General features: G+C 36.4%; 1 protein-coding gene across 1 annotated transcript in view; it reads left to right on the forward strand.

Moving 5' to 3' along the window:
- LOC111044275 overlaps positions 1-23,208 on the forward strand; it is a 277,601-nt gene that overhangs the window by 205,367 nt on the left and 49,026 nt on the right. The window contains exons 22-23 of the mRNA XM_039435828.1: positions 2,625-2,805; positions 17,486-17,576. Of these exons, the coding sequence (XP_039291762.1) occupies positions 2,625-2,805; positions 17,486-17,576 (272 nt within the window). The remainder of the gene's footprint in view (positions 1-2,624; positions 2,806-17,485; positions 17,577-23,208) is intronic.

The raw sequence follows: 23,208 nt of genomic DNA on the forward strand, positions 1-23,208 counted from the left end.
ACAGGTCAAGTTCGTTGGACAACAAAATTGACTCACTCCTTCCTCCTTTTTCAGGATAAAAAAATAGAATTGAAAGCGCATAAGAAAAAATCTGTTTTGATTTATCTCTTGTCAGTCAGCTGGAATTATTTGCATGCTATTTCTCCAATTTTCCATTCATCTAAAGAAGCTGCTGCTTCTTTAGTTGTCACACAGACTGTCAGACAGACAGACTTTATGCGTCGACACAACATGATTCTATATTAACTCGCTTCCATTAACGTCTGTCTGCTTCTCTGTATAAGCGGCCCATACATTGGCCGCTTACATTGGCATATGCATTATGCCAGTATGGGCCACGGCCCATACATTGGTATATACGGCTCGTGCATTGCACATCCTGCCATTTTTTTTATTGGCACGACCAGTTTGGCATAGCACGATGTGAGCCATACATTGCAAATTCAGTTCGCTCCATGCTGTGCTAGAAATTGGTTGTAAAAGTGATATTTTTTGGTTCACTAGCTATACCAGTATTAACGACAAAGAAAGCTTTAGCAGTATTGTTGATTGGTGCTATTCAGGGAGTCAGGAAAGTAAAGGAAAGAGAATTCCTCACGCACTGGCATGATCCTTCCTTTTTGGCCCGTCCTGCAAGCATGACATGGAACGCAGGACCAGTGTATGAGCCGCTTAACATAGATGTAATTAATACCACTTGTGATAGCAGTTGCTGTGACAATTTTTTTTGTTCAGTGTTAAAATGTGAGGAGAAGGTACTATTAGTGTTCACTAACATCTGATTATCAAAGTATAGGTACCATAGGCTACTCATTGATTCCACATTTGTATAATTTATTAGTACCTTCAAATGTACTAATGATCTAATGAGATCATTGAAGAGATTTTGATTTGAGGGTTTTGCCATCAATTTCCCTTTGAAATTCTGTATCGGAATCATTATATCACATGACCACCTTCCCATTTGAAAAAGTGAAGTTGGATTCAAAATGAAGTTGGATCCGTTTGACGGATCCAAGACAGCAGACAAAAGTTTTCAAGAAGAAAGTTTTTTTCTCAACTGTAATAGGATTCTCATGAAACCTACTTCTGTAATATCATACTTGTAAAAGATATATTTAGGTGTTTCCATAATGATATAATTATTCTCACCAACTCGGTATAAATACAAGTTGCAGATCTCAGATATCAATACAACAGTTAATAGCAAGCTATTCAACCCAGTGGGTCTCTAGTTTTTTGGTCTTCAAATTGCTCATTTCAATCATAGCCCAGTCAATGAAGGTCCAAAAAAGCAGTTTCGATCTGAAAATTAAATAAAAGCTGAATTTCCCACCATCGATAGAACCCTCCCAGAGGGTCATTCTCCCAAAAGTCCCAAGAAATCCCCTTGGAGCTTTCCGCCCCAGCCCCCTAAAACATGAAAAATGCACGTAAACACGGGAAATCAATTATCTCAGTACCCATTGATCAGAAACAGTTCTATTATATATCATTCGATTTGTTACATTATGGACTACAATAATAGTTATATTCATTTTTACAATAAAATTGACAGTTTTCTTGATAAAATAATATATATGTAAAAATTTAGGGGGTTTGTGATTTGATTTTTTTGTTTTCTCCGATTAACTTCGGAACGATTTGACGCTGTGGAAGGGGAAACAGTCGACGCGGAACGGCGCGGCTGACTCTCTTAGCCATAGTAAACAGCAAATTGGAAATCAATTATCTCTGTAACCATTAATCGGAAAAAAATCTATCATAATGTCATTCGATTCGTTACATTATGGACTGAAATATTAGTCGTATTCATTTCCTCAATAAATCAAACCGTTTCCTTGATAAAATAATATATATGTAAAAATTTAGGAGGTTTGCGATTTAATTTTTTTGTTTTCTCTACCCCCTAAATTTTTACATATATATTTTTTTATCAAGAAAACTGTTAATTTTATTGAAAAAATGAATAAAACCAATATTGTAGTCTATAATGTGACTAATCGAATGATATATAGAAGAACTGTTTCCGATCAATGGGTACAGAGATAATTGATTTTACGTGATCACCTGCATTTTTCAACTTTGAGGGGGGCTAGTGGGGAAAGCTCCAAGGGGATTTCTTGGGACTTTTGGGAGAATGACCCTTTGGGAGGGTTCTATCGATGGTGAAAGATTCAGCTTTTATTTAATTTTCGGATCGAAAAAACCTTTATTGACTGGGCTATCATTATCATTTTTATTTCAATTCTCATGATCAGATCATTTTCTGAATTGCATTTAACCTTCATTTATTTTTTTATTGGCTCTCGCTTCGCCCTCTCCATCCCCGTGGGGTAGGTGGCAGCCCCGCGCTTCGCCCACTACACCCCCGTGGGGTAGGAGGCAGCCCTGCGCTTCGCCCTCTGCACCCCCATGGGGTGGGAGGCAGCCCCGCGCTTCGCCTACTGCACTCCCCTGGTGTAGGTTTCAGCCCCGCGCTTCGCCCTCTCTACCCCCGTGGGTAGGTGGCAGCAAATCAAGTAGCACTGAAATGCTTTGTTATAATTCTAATATATAATAAGTACATTGACCAACCATGCTTATTCAACTATTCAATTCTGATTAACTGATGCTGTTCACAGAACGTGAAGTTTATACGACTGCAAAATAAGTTAGTCTCAATGCAACTGAAAGATCGGTACTATCACAACACTAACGTACTTCTTGGGACATTATTCCTTCCAAATGGAATGAAAGCATATCAATTCACTCACCTAAAATACGTGATCGAGGAGGATGGTGAAAATAAAACTGCTAAATTTGGTAAATATGGTATTTTTGGCTAACTCAGGTTTCGTATATGATCTATAAAATTGTAGCTTATGAAATAGTCGTATTATGCAAGCACAGCAGGTGTAACATTTGCATGTAGAGCGGGTCTTGCAAACATCTCACAAGTGCAGCAAAGGCCAAATGAGAATTGTCTGAGTGAGAGAAGAATATATTCTATGCACAATTTATAATCATAATTGCCAGTATAACATCAAATTGCCCATGATAGGAAAAAATTCAAATAACCTACTCACCATCTTAAATAATTTGTCTTGTAGGTCACTACACATTCAGCCACTATATACATTGGTGCATGCAAAATATAGTGTAGACCCAAAGCACCGTTTTTTTTCAAGTCATAGAAAAATTCAGGAAGGAAAACTAACAAAGTGCACCAGAGAAACTTACTTATTTGAAAGGTCAATGAAAACAAAAGTGCTTCAGAAATTGTTCCAAACTTTTTTTATACTTTACTTTACTTTTCTTGTTCGTCACAATAAATTATTAAACTGCATTAAGGGAGCAACGATCCCGCAGTATATAACACGTCAAAGTTTAATCTAATATCTACCATCCCTCATATTTCAACATTTCAACAGATCACACATAACATACATCAAACAAACATCATTCAACAATGAAGTCTGTTAACTGTACGGACACAATACAATAAGGAATTCCCTGAGTGTTTTTTGAGCTCCTCCAAGCCATCAATTTCTCTTATGTGAGATGGGATTGAATTAAATATCTTCATTCCCATATAAAACGGACCACTCTCCAGCAGGCTAAGTATGTGGTGTGGGTGAACAAAACCTCTAAATCTTGTATTATGGGGATGACTCACCTGCATCTTCTCAATACATTCATCTATTTTCAAAAACGGAGATTGCTAAATCTAATATATAAATAGCAGGAGCCGTCAGCAATCTCTTTTCTTTGAAATAAGGTCTGCAAAAACGCATCGTATGCATTATATGAGAATACAATATACTTACTTACAATATCTTACAATATACTGTCACAAAGTGAATTTTTGTGACGGATGGAGAGCCGTCGTCTAGTGTAAAATTTAGCGAATTTATTCTATTTTATAATAAGAATAGGGTTCGACAGCCAGATATATTTTGTTGGACTTGTAGTTGTGTATGTACATCATCACCATCGCCATCAACCCCTATAAGTCATCAGCAACAGATTCATCATAACCAGAAATTTCCAGATTTCGTTTACTAGTCTGAGCGTTCTAATATCTAGTATTGCAGCAGCAGCAGGCCCGGCCCCAGGGGTGGGCGGACCGGGCGGCCGCACAGGGCGGCAGGTTATGGGGGCGGCAAATTTAAAGGAACGGAAAATTTTAAAATACAAATAAATAATAAATTCATAATATCAAATGTGAATGGTAAAATTATATAAGAAGTTTTTCAACCTCGAGCTAATGAAGACTTTTCTAAGATCAACAATGTCCCAGGAGCGTCTGAGTGGTCTAGCGAACATAAAATAGTTCAGTCCCAAGATCTTGAAGAATTGGTGAAGGAATTCCCAAGGTCAGACGAGTTCTACTTAATTAAACAGGTGTGTTAAACAAACTTGTAGAGATTGTAATTCTAATTACTTAGCAAGTTAAGTAGGCCTAATAATATGTTGCAGTCTACGTCTTAAGGCTGTGCAAAGGCTAAAAATAAACTTTCTTGTACTGGTGATATTTTTCAAAGTTTTTCGATTTGTACCGGTATATATCAAAATGAAAAAGTTTTCTTAGGAAAACATTCTCTTCCATCATTATTTTTTGAGATATGAACGCCTAAAGTTAAAATTTTTGGGACAGGACATTTCAAATTCGGTAAGAGATAAATTCTTCATGGTAATGTTGATTGAATAAAACAAGAAAATTTTGAATCATTTTCTGAAAATATCGATGTTTGAAAAAGTTATTCAATTTACAGAAAAAACTCAACTTAACACTATTTTTGGTCATTTTTAGTAAATTGAAAAATTTTCTCAAAAATTGATATTTTCAGAAAATTTTTGTTTTATTAAATCAAAAATACCATGAAGAACTTATCCTTTGAATTTTATGGATTCATCTCGTACCGAATTTGAAATGTTCTGTCCCAAAATTTTAAACTTTAAGCGCTCATGTCTCAGAAAGTAATGATTGAAAAAAGAAAACTTTTTCATTTTGATAGCTTGATCCTTAAGCGATCCTTGATCGTGTCCTCGCGCGCCTCTCCACTAGGAAATACTGAAATGAAGTGCTACTAACGTTTGATTCTCATAGAACATGATCTCATGAGCTTATATCATTGTGCGAAATATCACTGTGAGGACAATATAGATGGTGATGATGGTTGAAGCTAAAAATGTCCAGAGGGATTTTGAATTTTACATCTAGATTGTAATCGGGATATATTGTTGATCAAATACTAAATATGATCAAAATTGATTTTTTTCCTTAAAATATCACTCATATTTGAAAAATCATAGCTCAGTACTCATTGAAGATAGAGAGTTCCGAATGATCTCATTTCATTCAGAATTTTATGATCTTAAAAAATGCAGGAGCAAATTTTTCTGTCCGATCACTGATTTTGCCGAAATTGTAATTCTAATTACTTAGCAAGTTAAGTAGGCCTAATAATATGTTGCAGTCTACGTCTTAAGGCTGTGCAAAGGCTAAAAATAAACTTTCTTGTACTGGTGATATTTTTCAAAGTTTTTCGATTTGTACCGGTATATATCAAAATGAAAAAGTTTTCTTAGGAAAACATTCTCTTCCATCATTATTTTTTGAGATATGAACGCCTAAAGTTGAAATTTTTGGGACAGGACATTTCAAATTCGGTAAGAGATAAATTCTTCATGGTAATGTTGATTGAATAAAACAAGAAAATTTTGAATCATTTTCTGAAAATATCGATGTTTGAAAAAGTTATTCAATTTACAGAAAAAACTCAACTTAACACTATTTTTGGTCATTTTTAGTAAATTGAAAAATTTTCTCAAAAATTGATATTTTCAGAAAATTTTTGTTTTATTAAATCAAAAATACCATGAAGAACTTATCCTTTGAATTTTATGGATTCATCTCGTACCGAATTTGAAATGTTCTGTCCCAAAATTTTAAACTTTAAGCGCTCATGTCTCAGAAAGTAATGATTGAAAAAAGAAAACTTTTTCATTTTGATAGCTTGATCCTTAAGCGATCCTTGATCGTGTCCTCGCGCGCCTCTCCACTAGGAATACTGAAATGAAGTGCTACTAACGTTTGATTCTCATAGAACATGATCTCATGAGCTTATATCATTGTGCGAAATATCACTGTGAGGACAATATAGATGGTGATGATGGTTGAAGCTAAAAATGTCCAGAGGGATTTTGAATTTTACATCTAGATTGTAATCGGGATATATTGTTGATCAAATACTAAATATGATCAAAATTGATTTTTTTCCTTAAAATATCACTCATATTTGAAAAATCATAGCTCAGTACTCATTGAAGATAGAGAGTTCCGAATGATCTCATTTCATTCAGAATTTTATGATCTTAAAAAATGCAGGAGCAAATTTTTCTGTCCGATCACTGATTTTGCCGGAAATAGCTGAAAACTGGAAAATGAACCTAAAATACGAACTTTTTGGGCCACTCTGTATTAGCACAAGGGAATTTTACATGAAGAATTTGGTTCTGAACCTCTCTTATGTATCCAAATAAAATATTAAAAAATCAGAACTACGATATAAATTGCAAGCAAACCCCCATTTTTATGTCTATATTGACTGAATTTACTGTTCCCCAATATTTATAATTGTCAAATATTTGTTTAAATGTCAATAAATAGTGTTAAACATAATTTTTTAGAGTTTACTGAGACTCTGTGGTGTCGCATCACAGCGGAGACACAATAGTAACGCTGGTTACACACTGGGCGGTTTCTGCCGCGGCGGCGAAACTGCCGTCGCAGCCTCGAAAAAAAAGTCATGCTTACACATTCAGCGGAAAAAATACCGCCAAACATCGAGCGGCAAAATTACCACCACGTATGATCAGTAGCCAAAATAATTGTTGTAGCTCTTCATCGCAAATGTGTTGTGAATTCACTGTTTCATAAGTGTTCAGTTAATTGTATTTTGCACATTTTTCAAAAGTATATATTATTAAGTGTTCAACTTAAAATGGAAAGGCAACAACTTCTACCACTTCTGTTGTGACGTCGAAGGAAAAGAAGACAGCAGAGAAATCGCCTTGCTTGGATTCATTGAAATGAACGTTTTTATTAAATCGACAGAGTTTTTTCTTGTCATCCAGAGTTTCAAAATCCCCCCTAATCATCATACACACTTCCTTCCACGCATTCCTTGTTGCATCTCGATCTCGATATGTTGAGGGTTTTGTCCCACAAAACTGGCCTCTATTCTACAAATGATATTAACAACTCATTGTCTATTAACTTACTCATTTTCTCACACTCGTCCATTTGGTCACGTACGCCACTGCGTAGACAAGAGCAGCAAACCACCGCCATCCGCAGTGGCAGTGGACGGCTGCACAGCTGCCGCCAACGGCAATATAGCCGCGCGGCGTTTCTGCCGCCAAGTGTGTAAGCTTCCATTCAAGTCCATAGACTACTGCTCGAATGGCGGCGATGGCGAAATTACCGCCCCGGCAGAAACCGCCCAATGTGTAACCGGCGTTAGGCGATCGCTCAAGGAGGGGTGGAACCCGGGATTAACAATTAAAGACGGGATACTTGCGGGGGGGGCGGCAGTTGCCGATCTCGCCCAGGGCGGCAAAGTCCCTAGGGCCGTGCCTGAGCAGCAGTAGCCGTATCATCAAAGCGATAGGCGACTACTGAGTTGAGTCGGTATCGTTCTTCTTGTAATTTCTGGTGAGAAATATTGCTTACCGGCCTAATCTACTATTGGAATTAGCAGTATTGTCATCATGGATGGACCTTAGCATCAGCATTAGTGGATTCATACCCTGTCACATGGCCAGTGGCGTGATTGTCTCCTGAGACTCCTATTGATCGGCAATCTCTTTTCCCCCGGCCTCCCAATTTTCCACAGACCCTACTCTGCAAGGAGCTGAGCTAGGGAGATGCAGTTATTCGGTGGTTGAGCGTGTGAACGGGTCGCGAATCTCCTCTCCTTACGACATTCCCGGTACTAGTTATTTCTAGGGGAATTATTCTATTTTTGGTGTGTTAATATAGAGTACTGTAGGACGAGTTCCGGACAACTCGAAGATAGAATTTCCTGGGGGATTTTCTTTCTTGTCAGCTATTTTTCCTAAATTCGTATCACTGGGGGCAAGTTATCCTTGGTTTTGAAACCTGTATGGGATCTCAAGTTTGTGCTACAAACAGTCAAGTGAGAAATTCAACTAGGCTCTTGTAGCGGTATTTAACTACTATTCAACTAGTCTGTATATTTTTCCTACTCTGTAGTAAGGTGGCCTTCAGTTTAAAGAGTAATTTTTCTCAATTGAATTTTCATTCTTGTAGGGAAATCCCTGTCCTTTTTAAGAATAGTTTTTCTCAATTAATTTTTATTCTTGTGGGAAAATCCCTGTCCTTATTGAGAATAGTTTTCTCAATTAATTTTTATCCTTGTAGAGAGATTATTATCATTTTGAGTAGATTTTCCTTGCTTAGTTTTCATACTATAGAGTGGCCCTGTATTTTAACTTTGCGTAGCAGTTTCTGACTTGCTGTAATTCCTAGTAGGAAGATTCTAAAATCCTTCTAGTTCTCAGGTACAGCTTGAGGACTTCCTCGCCGAAGTTTCTAGACTGCAGCATCCTTTCTCTTTCTTTCTCTTAATTCTCCCTATTCTAAAATCCTTCTAGCTCTCAGATACAGCTTGAGGACTTCCTCGCCGAAGTTTCTAGACTGCGGCATCCTTTCTCTTTCTTTCTCTTAATTCTCCCTATTCTAAAATCCTTCTAGCTCTCAGATACAGCTTGAGGATTTCCTAGCTGAAGTTTCTAGACTGCGGCATCCTTTCTCTTTCTTTCCCTCAACTTTCCCCATTCTAAAATCCTTCAAGCTCTCAGGTACAGCTTGAGGACTTCCTCGCCGAAGTTTCTAGATTGCAGCATCCTTTCTCTCTCTTTCTCCTAATTTTTCCTATTCTGAAATCCTTCCAGCTCTCAGGTACAGCTTGAGAACTTCCTAGTCGAAGTCCTAGATTGCGACATCCTTTCTCTTTCCTTCACTTAATTCTTCCTGTGCTAAAATCCTTCCAGGATCTCAGTTTCAGATTCGAGATCGTCCTAGTCGCGGGTTTTCAGAACCGCAAATCCTTTCTAAAATTCTTAGAAACCTGTCTTCTCTAAAAGCAAATATTATTTGCTGGTTTTCCCTGTGGAAAATTCACGAATTTTCCCGTGATCTCAGTTGCAAATTAGAGATCAATTTTGTGGTAGTCCTTGGACTGGTTATTGCTTGGAAATGCCCATTGAAACTTTTTCCTGAATTAGGAGTCTCTGACTCGATATCTTCCTTGTGGAAAATCCTGGAAAAATCCTTTCCTACCCTGACAACGACAGACTGTTGTCTTCCCGATATTATTCTACAGACTGTGTCTGTGAAAAATCTTTTCTATCCTCTCATAATAGTCGACATACTGACTATTAATTCAAAAGCGTTTCGGACGATTGAGAGTGATTCCCATACCCTTAAGGGCAGTCACAGATTAGCCCTTAATAACCGGCGCGCAGTCACCAGATTAGCGCGGAAATCCTGTTTAGCAGTTTCAGAATTGCTGAAGATCCTTTCGCGACTCAGAAATCCTACACCTCAAACCTTATCCTCTAAATTTCAATTACCACATAATTGAAATTGATATACTGTATTGGGGGTATCGCGCATGCGCTGGTTTTAGAAATTCATTGTAAGTGTAGCTCTGTATTTTTAATAGTTTTTGAATAGTTTACGTAAATAGTTTCAAGAGATTTTCAGTGATATTGTATAGCAATAGTGATGTTTTACTACTTGATTCGAGTGAATTCTTTGTGCAATGTGAAATAACTCTGCTAACTCTCAGTTCTTATTCGTATTTGACCATAACCTAAGATTTGGTTAGTTGTATCTTCCTGGATTTTTGACTGTAGTTTGTCGATTCACGCTTATCGCTTGCTATTGATATTGATAACATAATATAGACATCAGAATTGGAACTGTTATGCCGGTGCCGGTTGTCGAATAACCTAGAACTATTTCGGCGGGAATCCGTGTCAGCTGTTACACAGCTGTTTTTGACAGCTCTTATAGTGCGCGTCCTTTCGTTGCTATAGCAACCAATCAAGAACAGTCATTTCCATGATTCAACCTTGAAAATTGAGCGTAGACAAGGGTTGCTGTTGTACTGGTTATCGCATGCTGAAAGTGAAAACTGACCTACGTATTCCGTACTATAGGCTTGATATTCTGCTCGCACCCACCGATCAAAGCCAGTTAGAGAGCGCTCAATTAAAATATTTTTTTTTTTCGTATGTTTTTTTTTTTTAAAGACTTAAGCTAACGGAGAAGTAATTTCTGTCATCATATTTAGTTGTTATTTTTACATTATTTTTGCGCAATATGTCATTGATTGAGTTTTTTGAAACAAAAAAGAGGAATATAGGTATAAAAGTTAATGGTTTTAGTTATAGAAAAGACCGTGCATTATTGAATGGGAATTTATCATGGCGTTGTCTCACGGTTGGCTGTTCTGCGACTGTAAAGACTGACAATAAAATGGCAAAAATTATCGAATCTGCTGGAGCACACAATCATATGGGCTTTGATGCTGATATACATTCTGCAAGTTTGGAGAACATTAATAATAATAGTAAAACGCCTACATCACAAGTTGGTTCGCCTGCTCCCCAGTGCACCCCAGAAAAATCGACGAGTTGTGGACATGGTGCACTATGTACGCCGAAAATGCATGATATGGGTGTCAACACACCAAATTTCAGAACAATTAATGTGGATGAATCACAAAGTATAAGGGAACTGGAACTTCTGCAGCAGAGGGATGATCTAATAACTTTCTCGAGTGAGTTGAAAAATGAGGTTGAAAGGATGAATGCTGAAATTCACACACAGAGTACTGATCTCAATGAAATTATTAGGACGCTTAGAGAGGAGAATAGACATTTGTCTGAAAAAGTTATGTCGATGTCTGTTTCTATTGAAGCACTAGAGGCAGACAACTCAGCATTAAGGAATGAAAAGAGTATGGTTGGAGAGGAGAGAGATAAGTGGAGAACACTTTATGATGAGTTGTATGCAAAGTCAAAACAGTGTGCTCAGGGTGTATCAATAACAACTAGAGATAGTTTTCGCAAGAACGCTTTGGTATATGAGGCTAATAGCAGGATCAATGTTGGAAATATTGCACAGAAAAAACAGCCAGTTAAAGAAGTGTCAACGGTTCAATCTCCTTATAAAATCAAGTTGCATCATTATGCTGACAGTCAAGGAAGAAATGTTAGAAACGAGTTTATAAAGAAATGTAAGTACGATATCACTTCTTTCGTCAAATCAGGTGCCAAGTTTACCGACGTCCTGCCAGAAAAAATTGCAGAATTTGATCGAAACGACTTTTTGGTGATCCAAGCTGGCTCTAATGATGTTAGTAAAAATGAAGCGAAAAACATTCTTGTTGCTCTACGAAGGAATCTGGCGGCTCTCTACAGAGCCAATGTTATTGTATTTTCGATTCCGCGCCGTTATGACTTGGTGAAGTGGTCCTGTGTGAACGAGTTGATAACAGAGACTAATAGAGCAATGAGGAAGATTTGTCAACTTTTCTCAAATTGTAATTTCATAGACATAAGCAACATAGGTGAAAGATTCCATACATCGCATGGCATGCACCTGAATGGATATGGTAAAAAGTATGTATGTGATAAAATTATTCAGTGTGTGACAACCCATATTACAAACTCTGAAGTATCTCCGCCAATTCCGCTTCATGGTTCTTTTTTAGTATAGATGACCGGACTGAATGGAACTGCCCTGACAGAATTGATTTGAATAATGAAATTTTTGGTAAAAGTAGCACTCATAAGAAAGTATGTTTTCTGAATCTACAGGGTATGTCTGGAAAATTGAACATTCTTACGCAAATGGCAGACCAGCAAAATTTCAGCGTTATGTGTTTTAGTGAGCACTGGCAGCGGAGTGATGTGCTGAAGTATGAGATAATTGAAGGCTACGTTCTAGCATCTAGCTATTGCAGGAAAACTCATGTAAGAGGAGGCGTGGCTGTTTACCTGAAACAAGACCTAGCATATGAGGAGATTGAGTTGGATTGGTTATGTGAGGAGCGGATATTCGAAGCAGCCGCAGTTGACCTTAAAGAATTGAGAGTGATTGTAGTGAGCTTGTACAGATCACCGTCGGGGGACCCGGTCATTTTTTTACAAAAGTTAGAGCAGCTCCTATTCTATCTTTTTAAACTCAAAAGGGATATATTTATTGGTGGAGACTTTAATGCGCATTTTGACGTGACAACTGATCAAGCCTGTGTGAAAAATTTTAAAAACCTGTTGACAGAATTCAATATGCACTACATTAACAGCTTGCCAACACGTGATAGTGCATGTTTAGATAATGTCATCACAACAATGGATCAACAGCACTATGCTATGGAAATACTTGATTTTGATTTCTCTGATCACTCTGGAATTACTGTTACATTTGAGACAAAGTTTAGAAGAAAAAAAGAACCTGTTTTTTAAAGTTTAAGAAGAGATTTGTCTATGGAGAGAATTAGAGTGTTGGAACGGCGATTGTTGTTGGTGAATTGGATGCAGATGCTGGAAGGGGAAGAAGATGCTCAATTGACATTCAATAAATTTTTTGAAGCCTTTTACAGAATATTCGATGAAATATGTCCCAAGAGGCCTTTGAGATTAAACGCTGAGAAGAGAAATGTAGCTAAGTCAGGCTGTATACACCGAAACTGGCGGAATTGAAAGACAAAATGATGACTTCCCGCTCCATTTTTCTTATAAGACGTAGCGATGATGCGCAACTGGCTTATAAAAGGAGTAAACAGATCTATAAACGGGAAATAAATAGAGCGAAGCTCTGTTTTAATGCCAACTGTATCGAAGAGTCGGGTAACAAATCAAAAGCTGCGTGGACTCTGGTGAACAAAGTGAGGAGTGGAGGATCAAAACGCACAAATATTGAGATTTCACCACATGTTTTCAGCACGTATTACACATCATCCGTCCAGGAAGCAAAAGATGGCATCGAGCAGCCACAGGTTACTGCAAGAGATTTCATGGAGCATCCACCGTCCACACATGAAGAATTCAAATGGACACAAGTGTCATGTGCTGATGTTTATAAGATTGTCATGGATATGAAAAACTCAAGAAGCAGGGACATTTTCGATTTATCCAACCACGTTTTGAAATGTGTAATCCAGTCTATTATTGTTCCATTGACTCACTGTATAAATTTGTGTCTACAACAAGGAGTTTTTCCAACAAAACTAAAAATTTCGAGACTTGTACCTTTGTTTAAAAAAAATGGAGACAGACTCACACCAAAAAATTATAGGCCTATCTCCATAGTTCCAATTTTCGGAAAAATTTTAGAGCATGTTGTGAAGCTTCAGATATGTACCTACTTCGATAGTTATAATCTTATAAGTGACTCCCAATTTGGTTATAGGGTGGGTAAAAGCACAACAGGGGCAGTTCTTACAATTATCGATCAAATAATAGAAGCATTCGAGAATAAATGCCTTGCTCAGATGACTGCCTGTGACTTGAGCAAAGCTTTCGATTGTGTCGATCACTCAATACTCCTTCACAAGTTGAGTCACTTTGGAGTACGTGGTTTGTGTCTTGATTTTTTTAGGTCATATCTGGAGAATAGATCACAAATAGTTGATGTCAATGGAAAACTATCTGCCATTTCTTATCTTAAATTTGGAGTACCACAAGGTTCTGTTCTGGGACCACTGTTGTTCCTTGTAATGATAAATGATCTACCCAAGTGTTTAACATCTTCTAAAACCATAATGTATGCTGATGACACTTCTTTCCTAACTATTGACAGAGATTTCCAAAATCTCAACAGAGTTGCTAATCAAACAATAGACAAGGCTAATTCATGGTTCAAAGCAAATGGTTTCCTCCTCAATGAATCCAAGACGCAAAATGCAATATTCACATTGAATAATAGACATGAATTGTCAAACAATTTTGTAAAAAAATCAAATTATTAGGAGTACAAATAGATTACCATCTGACTTGGAGTGATCATATTGATTTACTGTGCAGCAAGTTATCAAAGTCTATATATTTGTTGAAGACTCTAAAATATCATGTTCCATTCAACTATGTTTTAAATGTGTATTATGCTTTGTTTCATTCCCACTTGAGTTACAGTGTTATTCTGTGGGGAAATTGTTCACGGGTGTCTGAAGTTTTGGTTCTGCAAAAAAAAGCTATAAGAATAGTAACTAACTCAAATGTGAGAGCTCACTGCAAACCGCTATTTGTCAAAACTAGAGTCATGACTGTCATTTGTTTGTATATATATACGTTGCTTTTGTATATAAAATTGAAGGAAAGAAACCTTGATTGTAATATTAATGTGCACAATCATAATACGAGGAGCTATAGAAATGTACATATTCCTCAAGTAAGGCTATCAAGGACTTTGAGAAGCCATTTCAATGTGGGAATAAGACTTTTTAATCATTTGCCATCATATGTCAGAGATCTACCTTATCCTAGTTTCAGAAAGGCAATAAACAAATTCCTAAGTGACAACCCATTTTATAGTTTGACTGAATTTTATGAAAACTCCTTCAATTTAGCTAGCAGGTCCAGCTTGCTGAGAGTTAGAGCGCAATTCTCAGATCGCAGATTATTGAACAGATATTTATTTGCTGTAGAGAATAATAATCTTATTATTGATTCTCTGTACCGTGTACCCTTACGCTATACCTCAGACCCTGTACCCTATTCTCTATAGCTTACACCCTAAACCGTACTCTGTTTAACTATATCTTGAACACCACTAACAACTCCATAGATCCATCATATCTTTACCCTATAGCTCTTACCTTAAACCCCATAGAAAAATCTCTTTCCGGGCTTGCAGCTACAGCTTGCTCGCCATCAACACGCAGTTGGTTCAGATTGCGTACTACCTTTATAAATAGAATTATTTGTAGGGATCTAATAGTCAAATCCGTCTCCTTGTATAGGGTTATCTTAATCTCCCTTAACATCCACCCTGTATTCCAAAGGCCGAGGGCCGAATCGGCCAGCAACGGCACGGACAAATACTCTTCCCCTGAAATTAAAAATCTCGCGAAAGAAGCAGAGGGTGAAGAATCAGGATAGAGGGAGAAGTGTAGGTCCAGTAACTCCACCTGTCAGTACGGCTACTGACCCCGACCCATATCCGACTGTAGCTAGTCCGCGTTGTAGCAATACTTAGCAATTATTAGGTAACCAAGAGGGTGGAATAGGGTATCCTAATAATACAATACTTTTTCCCATGCAGTCTTGGAAATGAGATCAGACCAATGGCAACCTCTATTGCGCATACACTGATGAAGTCGATTTTTGAAATTTCGTTGCAGTATATATCAAACGGTATGTTGGCAATGGTGTTGCGAATGTTGTTCTTAAGTTGTGCTATGCTCCGTGGTTGATCAACAAAAACCAGAGATTTCAAATAACCCCATAAAAACAATCACATTGATGAATCGCATGTGGAAATGAGCCTTGTCACTAAAAATGATGACCGGGTCTTCAGGCAGGTTGTCAATCAGCATATCACATGCATTTTGATGGACAACAAAATCGTCTTCAGTCAATTCTTAAACAACAGTCAATTTATAGGGATGATGTTGAGGAATAAGTCGAACAGTCGAGTCAGAAATTGCTATAGCAGCTGCGTGTTTGCAAGCCGAACGCCTGGGAGAACAACTGACTGCCTCACTCTTTCAATATTTTCTGGAGTTCTGATGGTTTGTTGAAGTCCATTTCTGGCTTTAGCGACACTTCCACATTCCTGAAATGAGTTAAGCCACGACAAAATCGAATTATGGCCAGGAACAAGTCAGTGAGGAGGAATTTCAAATCGAATGCAGAAGGTGAATGACCATTAGAAAAAAAGCTCCCAACTGTAAAAGCCCGCTGCTCTCTAGACCAGAGCATGATGGCTAATTCACTTGCAGGAGGATAAACTTGAGAACTTCCCCCTTCAGATGCACCCCGTCCTGCCCAAATACATGACCAATTCAATGTACGGGAATTTTTTTTTAATAAGTAAGTTTCTCTGGCGCACCTTGTACTAATTCCTCATTGATTGCTGCAGCATCTCAACTGGAATATTTTGTATTTCATTCCGAATGCTCTGTTTTAATTTTCAACTCATCTACAATTTAATGATTGAATTGACTGCAACATGAACTCTGCAAGGCAGTCAATAGAAACTGCGGGAGCAAATATTGTTTGGTGTAACAATTTGATTACGTTTCCTTGCCCACCAGATTTCACCAGAATCACCAGATTTGTACTTCTCCGATTATCTTTGTGTATCGATCTAAAGTAAAACTTTGATAACTGCCAATAACTGTGGTTGAATTTGAGTATGAAATTCACAATATCTCAGTAGAAATGTTGTAGCAATCGATGAGGAATATTCAATACAGATTTTAAGTGTGTATTCGTGCAGGAGGAAGACATCTACAGTAGAATTAAAACAACCTCTGACTTGGAGGAAAATGCAGTGCAGAGGAATGGAGGGAGATCAGCCAATTAGTGCCATTTGCACAGTGAGAGCTTGAACTGAATTCAATCAGCTGTTGGCCTAAACTCAAAATGAATCACATTGTAACAAATAATGATACTTGATATAGATTTAATCCAGTTTAAAATGAAATTTAGTTTGAACTGGCACTGTCTAAATGGAACTTACTCTAAAGAATAGAAGAGGGATAAAAATGGGGAAATGAGACATCCTGCTTCAGACTCCCCATTATTATCCTACTAATAGAGTCATAGGAAGAAGCGCGGTTGCCAAGTTTACAATCAGACTCAGTTGATGCAGTGCTTCCAGAAAGAAAATTATGTTTGCATAAAATGAGCACTTACTAAAGACTACAGAATGCAGTCCGCTTTAGCACTGCAACATCGCCACCAATGTATCCCTTCTTTTCTCTGCTCCGCATATCTCTTCAAGTTGGAAGTAGTTTTGAATCTATAAAGCGGTAATTTCAAAAAAATTTAATCAATGATTCTTGAATATTGCAAGTTTCAGAGTTTCCATTTTTATGAGTAAAATAATTCATTCTATTCTGACTTTTGCTCTCGACGTTTTCAATAGTTTCCATTATTTTGGGTCACTCATTACTTAATAGGCACATCCCCTTTCACATATTTTTATGGATACTACTAATGTAGCAGTATTGAATTTTCTGAGGCAAATTTTTCCCTTCAACTAGTTGAATACTGTATCACAGTATCACAGTATTCAATTGGTTGAAGGGAGAAATTTCCCTGTACTTGATTATTTCCAACGTTCTTGAACAGTGGATTGTAATGTCCTACAGAGATTCATAGTTTGCAAAATTGAGAAATACTCATACACGAATTAATATCTTACTATTTGTGAATTATTCACATATTTTTGCAGTTGGGAAGATTCTTTCAATTATGGACAATATACCAGGAGCTGAATCATTTATGAATGATTTACAATATTTTCAAACAGCTTTACCAATGAGGTAAGGAAATGTAACAGTTTCACAACTTTCTACTAAGAATTCGTTTATTTGAAGAGTCCAAAGGTCTTCTAGGTGTGATATAATGAGAAGAAGATTATGCACAAATGTATGATGACTCATCAAATGAAGCCGTCGTAGGAATGGACATACATTTTAGCTAGGGAAAGTAATGGGAGGTTGGCAGACCTGCCTGCAGTGAGAAGCTGGTAGTGAAATCGTGTCTACAATAAATCGTGTTTACTTTCGATAAATTTAATCTTTGTGTCTCCAAAAGAGTAGTAGTGTTTTCATTCAGGTGTTACTTGGTTGTGTACTTAGATATTTTGATCCTGGAAACTGTAAGTATTCTATTATATGTCCTTCTGGAGTAGCTCAATTGGAGTTGGAGGTTAGATTCTTGAGCGAGTGACGGGATTTTCGAAGACAGGTTGACTGATAAGGAGTTTTTAAATTTACCTCTCAGTATAAAATTACTTTATCACTGGTTTTGTTTTTCGGGTGTGCCTTTATCGTTTTGATAAGAATCGTTGGTTCCGATTGATATTGGTGTGAACACTAAAGATAACAGTTTCTCTTCAATTGAGCATCAATTTTCGAATCCTTTTTTCTTACAGCATTTCAATTCTCTAATTAATCATAAATTAAGTACCGTAACGTCAAATTATTTCTAGAACACTGTTCGATAAATTTGTCTTTTGTTAAATAATTTTACTCTTCTAAACATTTCTATTATTAAAAAACCAAAATTAGTAATAACTGTGGTTAAACAACATTTCCATAAGTTTCCCTTTTGATAAGTTGAGCTTCATAATTGTTTTTCTATAATATCTGAAACAAAGACTATAATAATTCAATATAAGTAAATAACTATAAATCGTTCATAATAGAGCCTAGTTGATTGATAATACTATACATTATATTCAATTCTAATTTCTCCACAAATTCCCTTCTTTTCAAACGGTTATATCTAAAAACAAGAGAATATAATAATTCAAACAATATAAGTGGATAATGATAAATAGTTCATAATAGAGCCTATAGTTGCTTTTTGCTTGTCAATCCTGAACCGTTGACTTCCTTCTTCCACTTTCCTGATTTGGTTTTCTTGACTATCTACAGATATCTGTCTGATCAGCTCAAGGCTGCGACTTCAGTTCGTATAATTTTGACTACCTATATACTGTATAGTGGATTGTTGAATGAGCAGGTTGCCGTGTAATATCTGTAAACACTGCACCCTGTGACATTCGCCTTTGGCCCGGGGTGGGACGGGGCACACGCGAATTCAACACAAGCCACTCTCTCTAGTAACTTGAATAGATTTTCAAATTCTTCATTGAATTGTTATATGCCGTAGATTTTGAACATTCTCGGGTTTTTTATTTGTGTCTATCTGTTTTTGAGCGATTAATTCAACCTCTCCCGGTCTGTAGATTATCCTTGTAAGCTATCTTATTATTCCTTATATTCCTTGTCACCTTCTCTTCACATAATCCTCTTTTGTTCTTCTTCCACAAAACCTAACAACTTTTCTGAACATTTTTGTTTTTAAGGTTCTAATTGATCGAACGAACGTAAACCCAATTTTTCACGTCAATTCTTCAGGTTTTTTCCATAAAATTATAATTTTTGATAGGCTAAAAATAGATAAATCAAATTATTTCCCGATTTCATTCTAAATTAACTGGTTTCTACATAACTAAATAAAAGTAGCTCAAAATAATAGCATTCAAATTAGTGATAATAATAATTAAATTGATATTATTAATAGATATATTAGAGATTTACTCTGTGATGAAGTTGCAAGAGGTCATAACTAGTAAGGGTAATCCTGCGGTGATTCTCGATGGATATAAATTTAGGAAAGATAGAACTTCATCCCAGGGTTACATAATTTGGCGATGTTTAAAAAAGGAATGCAAAATTTCAATAAAAACAGACCAAGCGTATTCTCTTGAGTCCACTCCAACCTGCAAGCATAATCATCCACCTCACACCTCAGGCAGCGCTATGGAAGATAATTCATTATCTCTAAATGATTCAAATAGGAAATCTCCTGACAATGTTGCAGAAATGGAGAGATCCATAAATGATCATTTACCGAAAGTCACTGATATCTCGACTACTGATAATAGCTTGTTATCGCTGAATGAAATAACCTTTCATGATAATAATGTTGCTGCTTTTAGCGAATCTATTTTGCCTGTTGAAAATTCTGAAGTTATAGCATCAGCTGATCCTGAAGTCTTTAATAAAAACAACTCGTGTAGCACCCCTATAAATACGAGTTCTCCAACTTATTCGATTTCGAATGCTATGTGTAACGATGAAGATTTGACAGTTCTATCATTGCGAAAAGAGATCAATGATTTGATGGATAAAATGGCAACTTTAAAACAGCAATGGAACGATGCAATAGAACATGCTATTGAAACTGATAAGAAGCTGATGGAAAATAATAATATATTAGATCAAATGAAAGTAAACATAGAGGTTTTGGAGGTTGAAAACACTGCCCTGAAAAGTGAGAAAAAATGTATGGAAATTGAGCTCCATGATCTAAGAAATTTTTATAGGCCAGGTGATACGTTATCAAATCATTCATTGAACTCCTCCATTACTGTAGCGAAAAACTCATTTGACATTTTAAATAATTATGAAAAACTGACAGATATGACTTGTAGTACTAATAAACGCTCAAACGTAAGAGCACGAAGAGTGAAACACAAAAAAAGAGTGTTAGTTTTGGCAGATAGTCATGGACGAGATTTAGGTTGGGATCTAAATCGTGAATTCGAGAATGACGGTTATGAAGTAACTGTAGTTGCGAGACCAGGAGCGAATTTCAAGACAGTTACACATGACATGAATAGATTGACCAGAGATTTCAGTTTTGACGATAAAGTTATTGTAATTGCCGGAACAAATGACGTAGTGAGTCACACAAAACAGCCTACTGAACTTGACTTGCAACCAATCATGGAAACAGCTAAGAAAACTAAAGTATCAATCTCGACAGTTCCTTACCGATACGACAGACCGCTCATGAATGTGAATGTTGGTAAATTGAATGCATGGCTGTCTGAACGAATCTCTCATATCAATGATGTACAATTGCTAGAGCTTGCAAACTTTGAAATAGCTGATTTCACTCGCCATGGTCTGCATTTGAATAATAATAGAGGAAAGCCTAAACTTCGGAAATTGATTCGTGAGCACGTAACAGGCAGTTCAATAGCAAAGAGTACAAATCATGGTAATGGAGATACTAGTATGTCACAGATGACTCAAGAAGGTAGAGATATTTCGGTACTATCAAATAGTGCTTTTTTATAGGATGTGAAGTTTTCCATGTAAATTGTCAGGGCCTCTCGAATGCCAAGTTAGACCTGGAAATTCTGCTTTCGAATGAAAATTCAAATATCGACGTTTTGTGTTTGACGGAGCACTGGCTTACTGAGTGTGAATTGAATGTTTTATCACTGCCTGGTTATAGACTTGTGTCACAATATTGCAGAAAAAACAAAATTCGGGGAGGTTCATGTATATTCACACGAGAAGAATCCACAAAACATTTTAAGTGTAGAGAAGATCTAGTTGCATTGGCGGAAGAAAGTCATTTTGAAATATCGGCAGTAGAGCTCAAATTGAATGATATGTCTCACAAAATGGTATTCTTGAACATATATAGGGCCCCAAATTCAAATTTTGAAGTGTTTGTTCATCGAGCTTCTCAGGTCAGTCCTTTCTAGAGTCATAAGAGAGAGGAGGAAATTGGTTTGCCTTTGCGGCGATTTCAATATCCAGTGATAGGATGAAAACTCTGAATTGTCTTGTTAAAACTCAATATTTTAATGACTCTCTCATTTATATCAAAACAAATACAGGATTTAGATACCTTAGCTTTGAAATATATTACAAAAGTATCTATAGGGAAGTTTTGAAAGTTGCTAAAAAAAAGGCCGCCACTGCTTATATAAAAAATTCTTCTAATCAAGTTAGAGCTATCTGGAAGTTGGTTAGGCTTGAATCAGCGAAAAACCAGGAATTAACCTCAGATATGTGCATTGCTAATGAAATAGGGAATATCAAAAGAGGAAAAGAGGCTGCTGATATATTGAACAATTATTTTATTAATGCACCATTAAAAATACAAAATTCACTCCTAGAAAAAAATGATATATGGGATTATCGTTCAGTATTCAATATGAATCTTAAAAGTAAACAGAGGTTCTCAATCTTCAAGCCTTTAAGTTGTGAAGAATTAAAAGAAATAATTAAATCCTTAAAAAATAAAAAATCCTGCGATTGTTTCAATATATCGAACTACCTTTGTAACATATTAAATCTGGGTAGACAAAAAGCCCTAACAGAAACAGTAATAGGTCTGAAATAAAGTAACTGGCTAATATCGCCAAATAGATAATAACTAAGATTAGATAGCATCAGCTTGTTCTGGCTAAATGGTACAAGAACCTAAAAAGGATTTGAAGGAAGTTTATTGCTCATAAATAGATTATTATATAAAATATTTGAAGATTGAGGTTATGTAGATGTATTCACGGATCGGTGACCTAGAGATCGATCAAACCGAAGAACGTAGAATCTGACCAAAACCCCTTGGCAGAGCTTTATTGCAATCAGATGGTGTGCAATATGAAAAAACACCCGTCCACGTGGCTAATTATTAGGTAGCATGGAATTAATATTAATGTATAGAATATTAACTAGCATGCAAAGAGCATAAATAAAAAACCAAATAAAAATAATTTAATGTATTCAGGAAATAAGAGTTACCAGGCGCATGAATACCGAATAAAATTTGCATGCACCAATAGTAAAACGGCAGTTAATAGGCGGCAACTGTAGGCCAGTTCAAAAATATTTCTATATATTTATATAAATGTACTAGATTTTGTGTTAAAATTTGTGTAATCTATGTTATCGATATGGCTCGAATGCAAAGAAATTATTAATCATATAATCTAAGCAATATTTTGGTATTTTTTGTAAGATCTATTTGAACCTAAATGGCGGAGGACTAAGATATTTAAATTTTATGCTAATTTGAAAGTCGAAAAGAGGATCTGTAAAACTTGAGAAGGAAGAACCAGCACTCGCCAGCCAGATGCCACCATAAGAGGACCCCAAATATTTTAGAGCGAAGTACCTTATTAATAATTTTGTAAAAATTAAAGTTAAAGTAAATTATTAAATTTCTTAAAAGACTTCGTGATGCTATTGTGAAGCAGAAGTCATTTTTCATTTTAATTAAATTTATAACCCCTTGGAGGAGACGATTCCGGCTACCATATTCCCGGACCACATGGAGTTGGATCGACATCGGCGGCTTACAAGAAGATTTTCGACACGTGAGTGATTAAATTTGAATTTAGTGATGGGCGCCCTAGTGCTTCGAATTAATCTGATGATCAAAGCTAGCTCGCCGAAAGGGTTATTATAAATTGAGAAATTAATAAGAGTAATACTTGCGCAAGTAAAAATTAGTATTAAAGGTATTTAATTGAAAGAAAAATATATAGATCAATATTTTTAGAAATTTCTATTTAATCAAAGAAGTACGAAATCTAGGCTATTAAAACATATGCATATAATATTTAATTTTTTGCAA

This window comes from Nilaparvata lugens, chromosome 9, assembly GCF_014356525.2.
Source record: "Nilaparvata lugens isolate BPH chromosome 9, ASM1435652v1, whole genome shotgun sequence".
Lineage (NCBI taxonomy): Eukaryota > Metazoa > Arthropoda > Insecta > Hemiptera > Delphacidae > Nilaparvata > Nilaparvata lugens.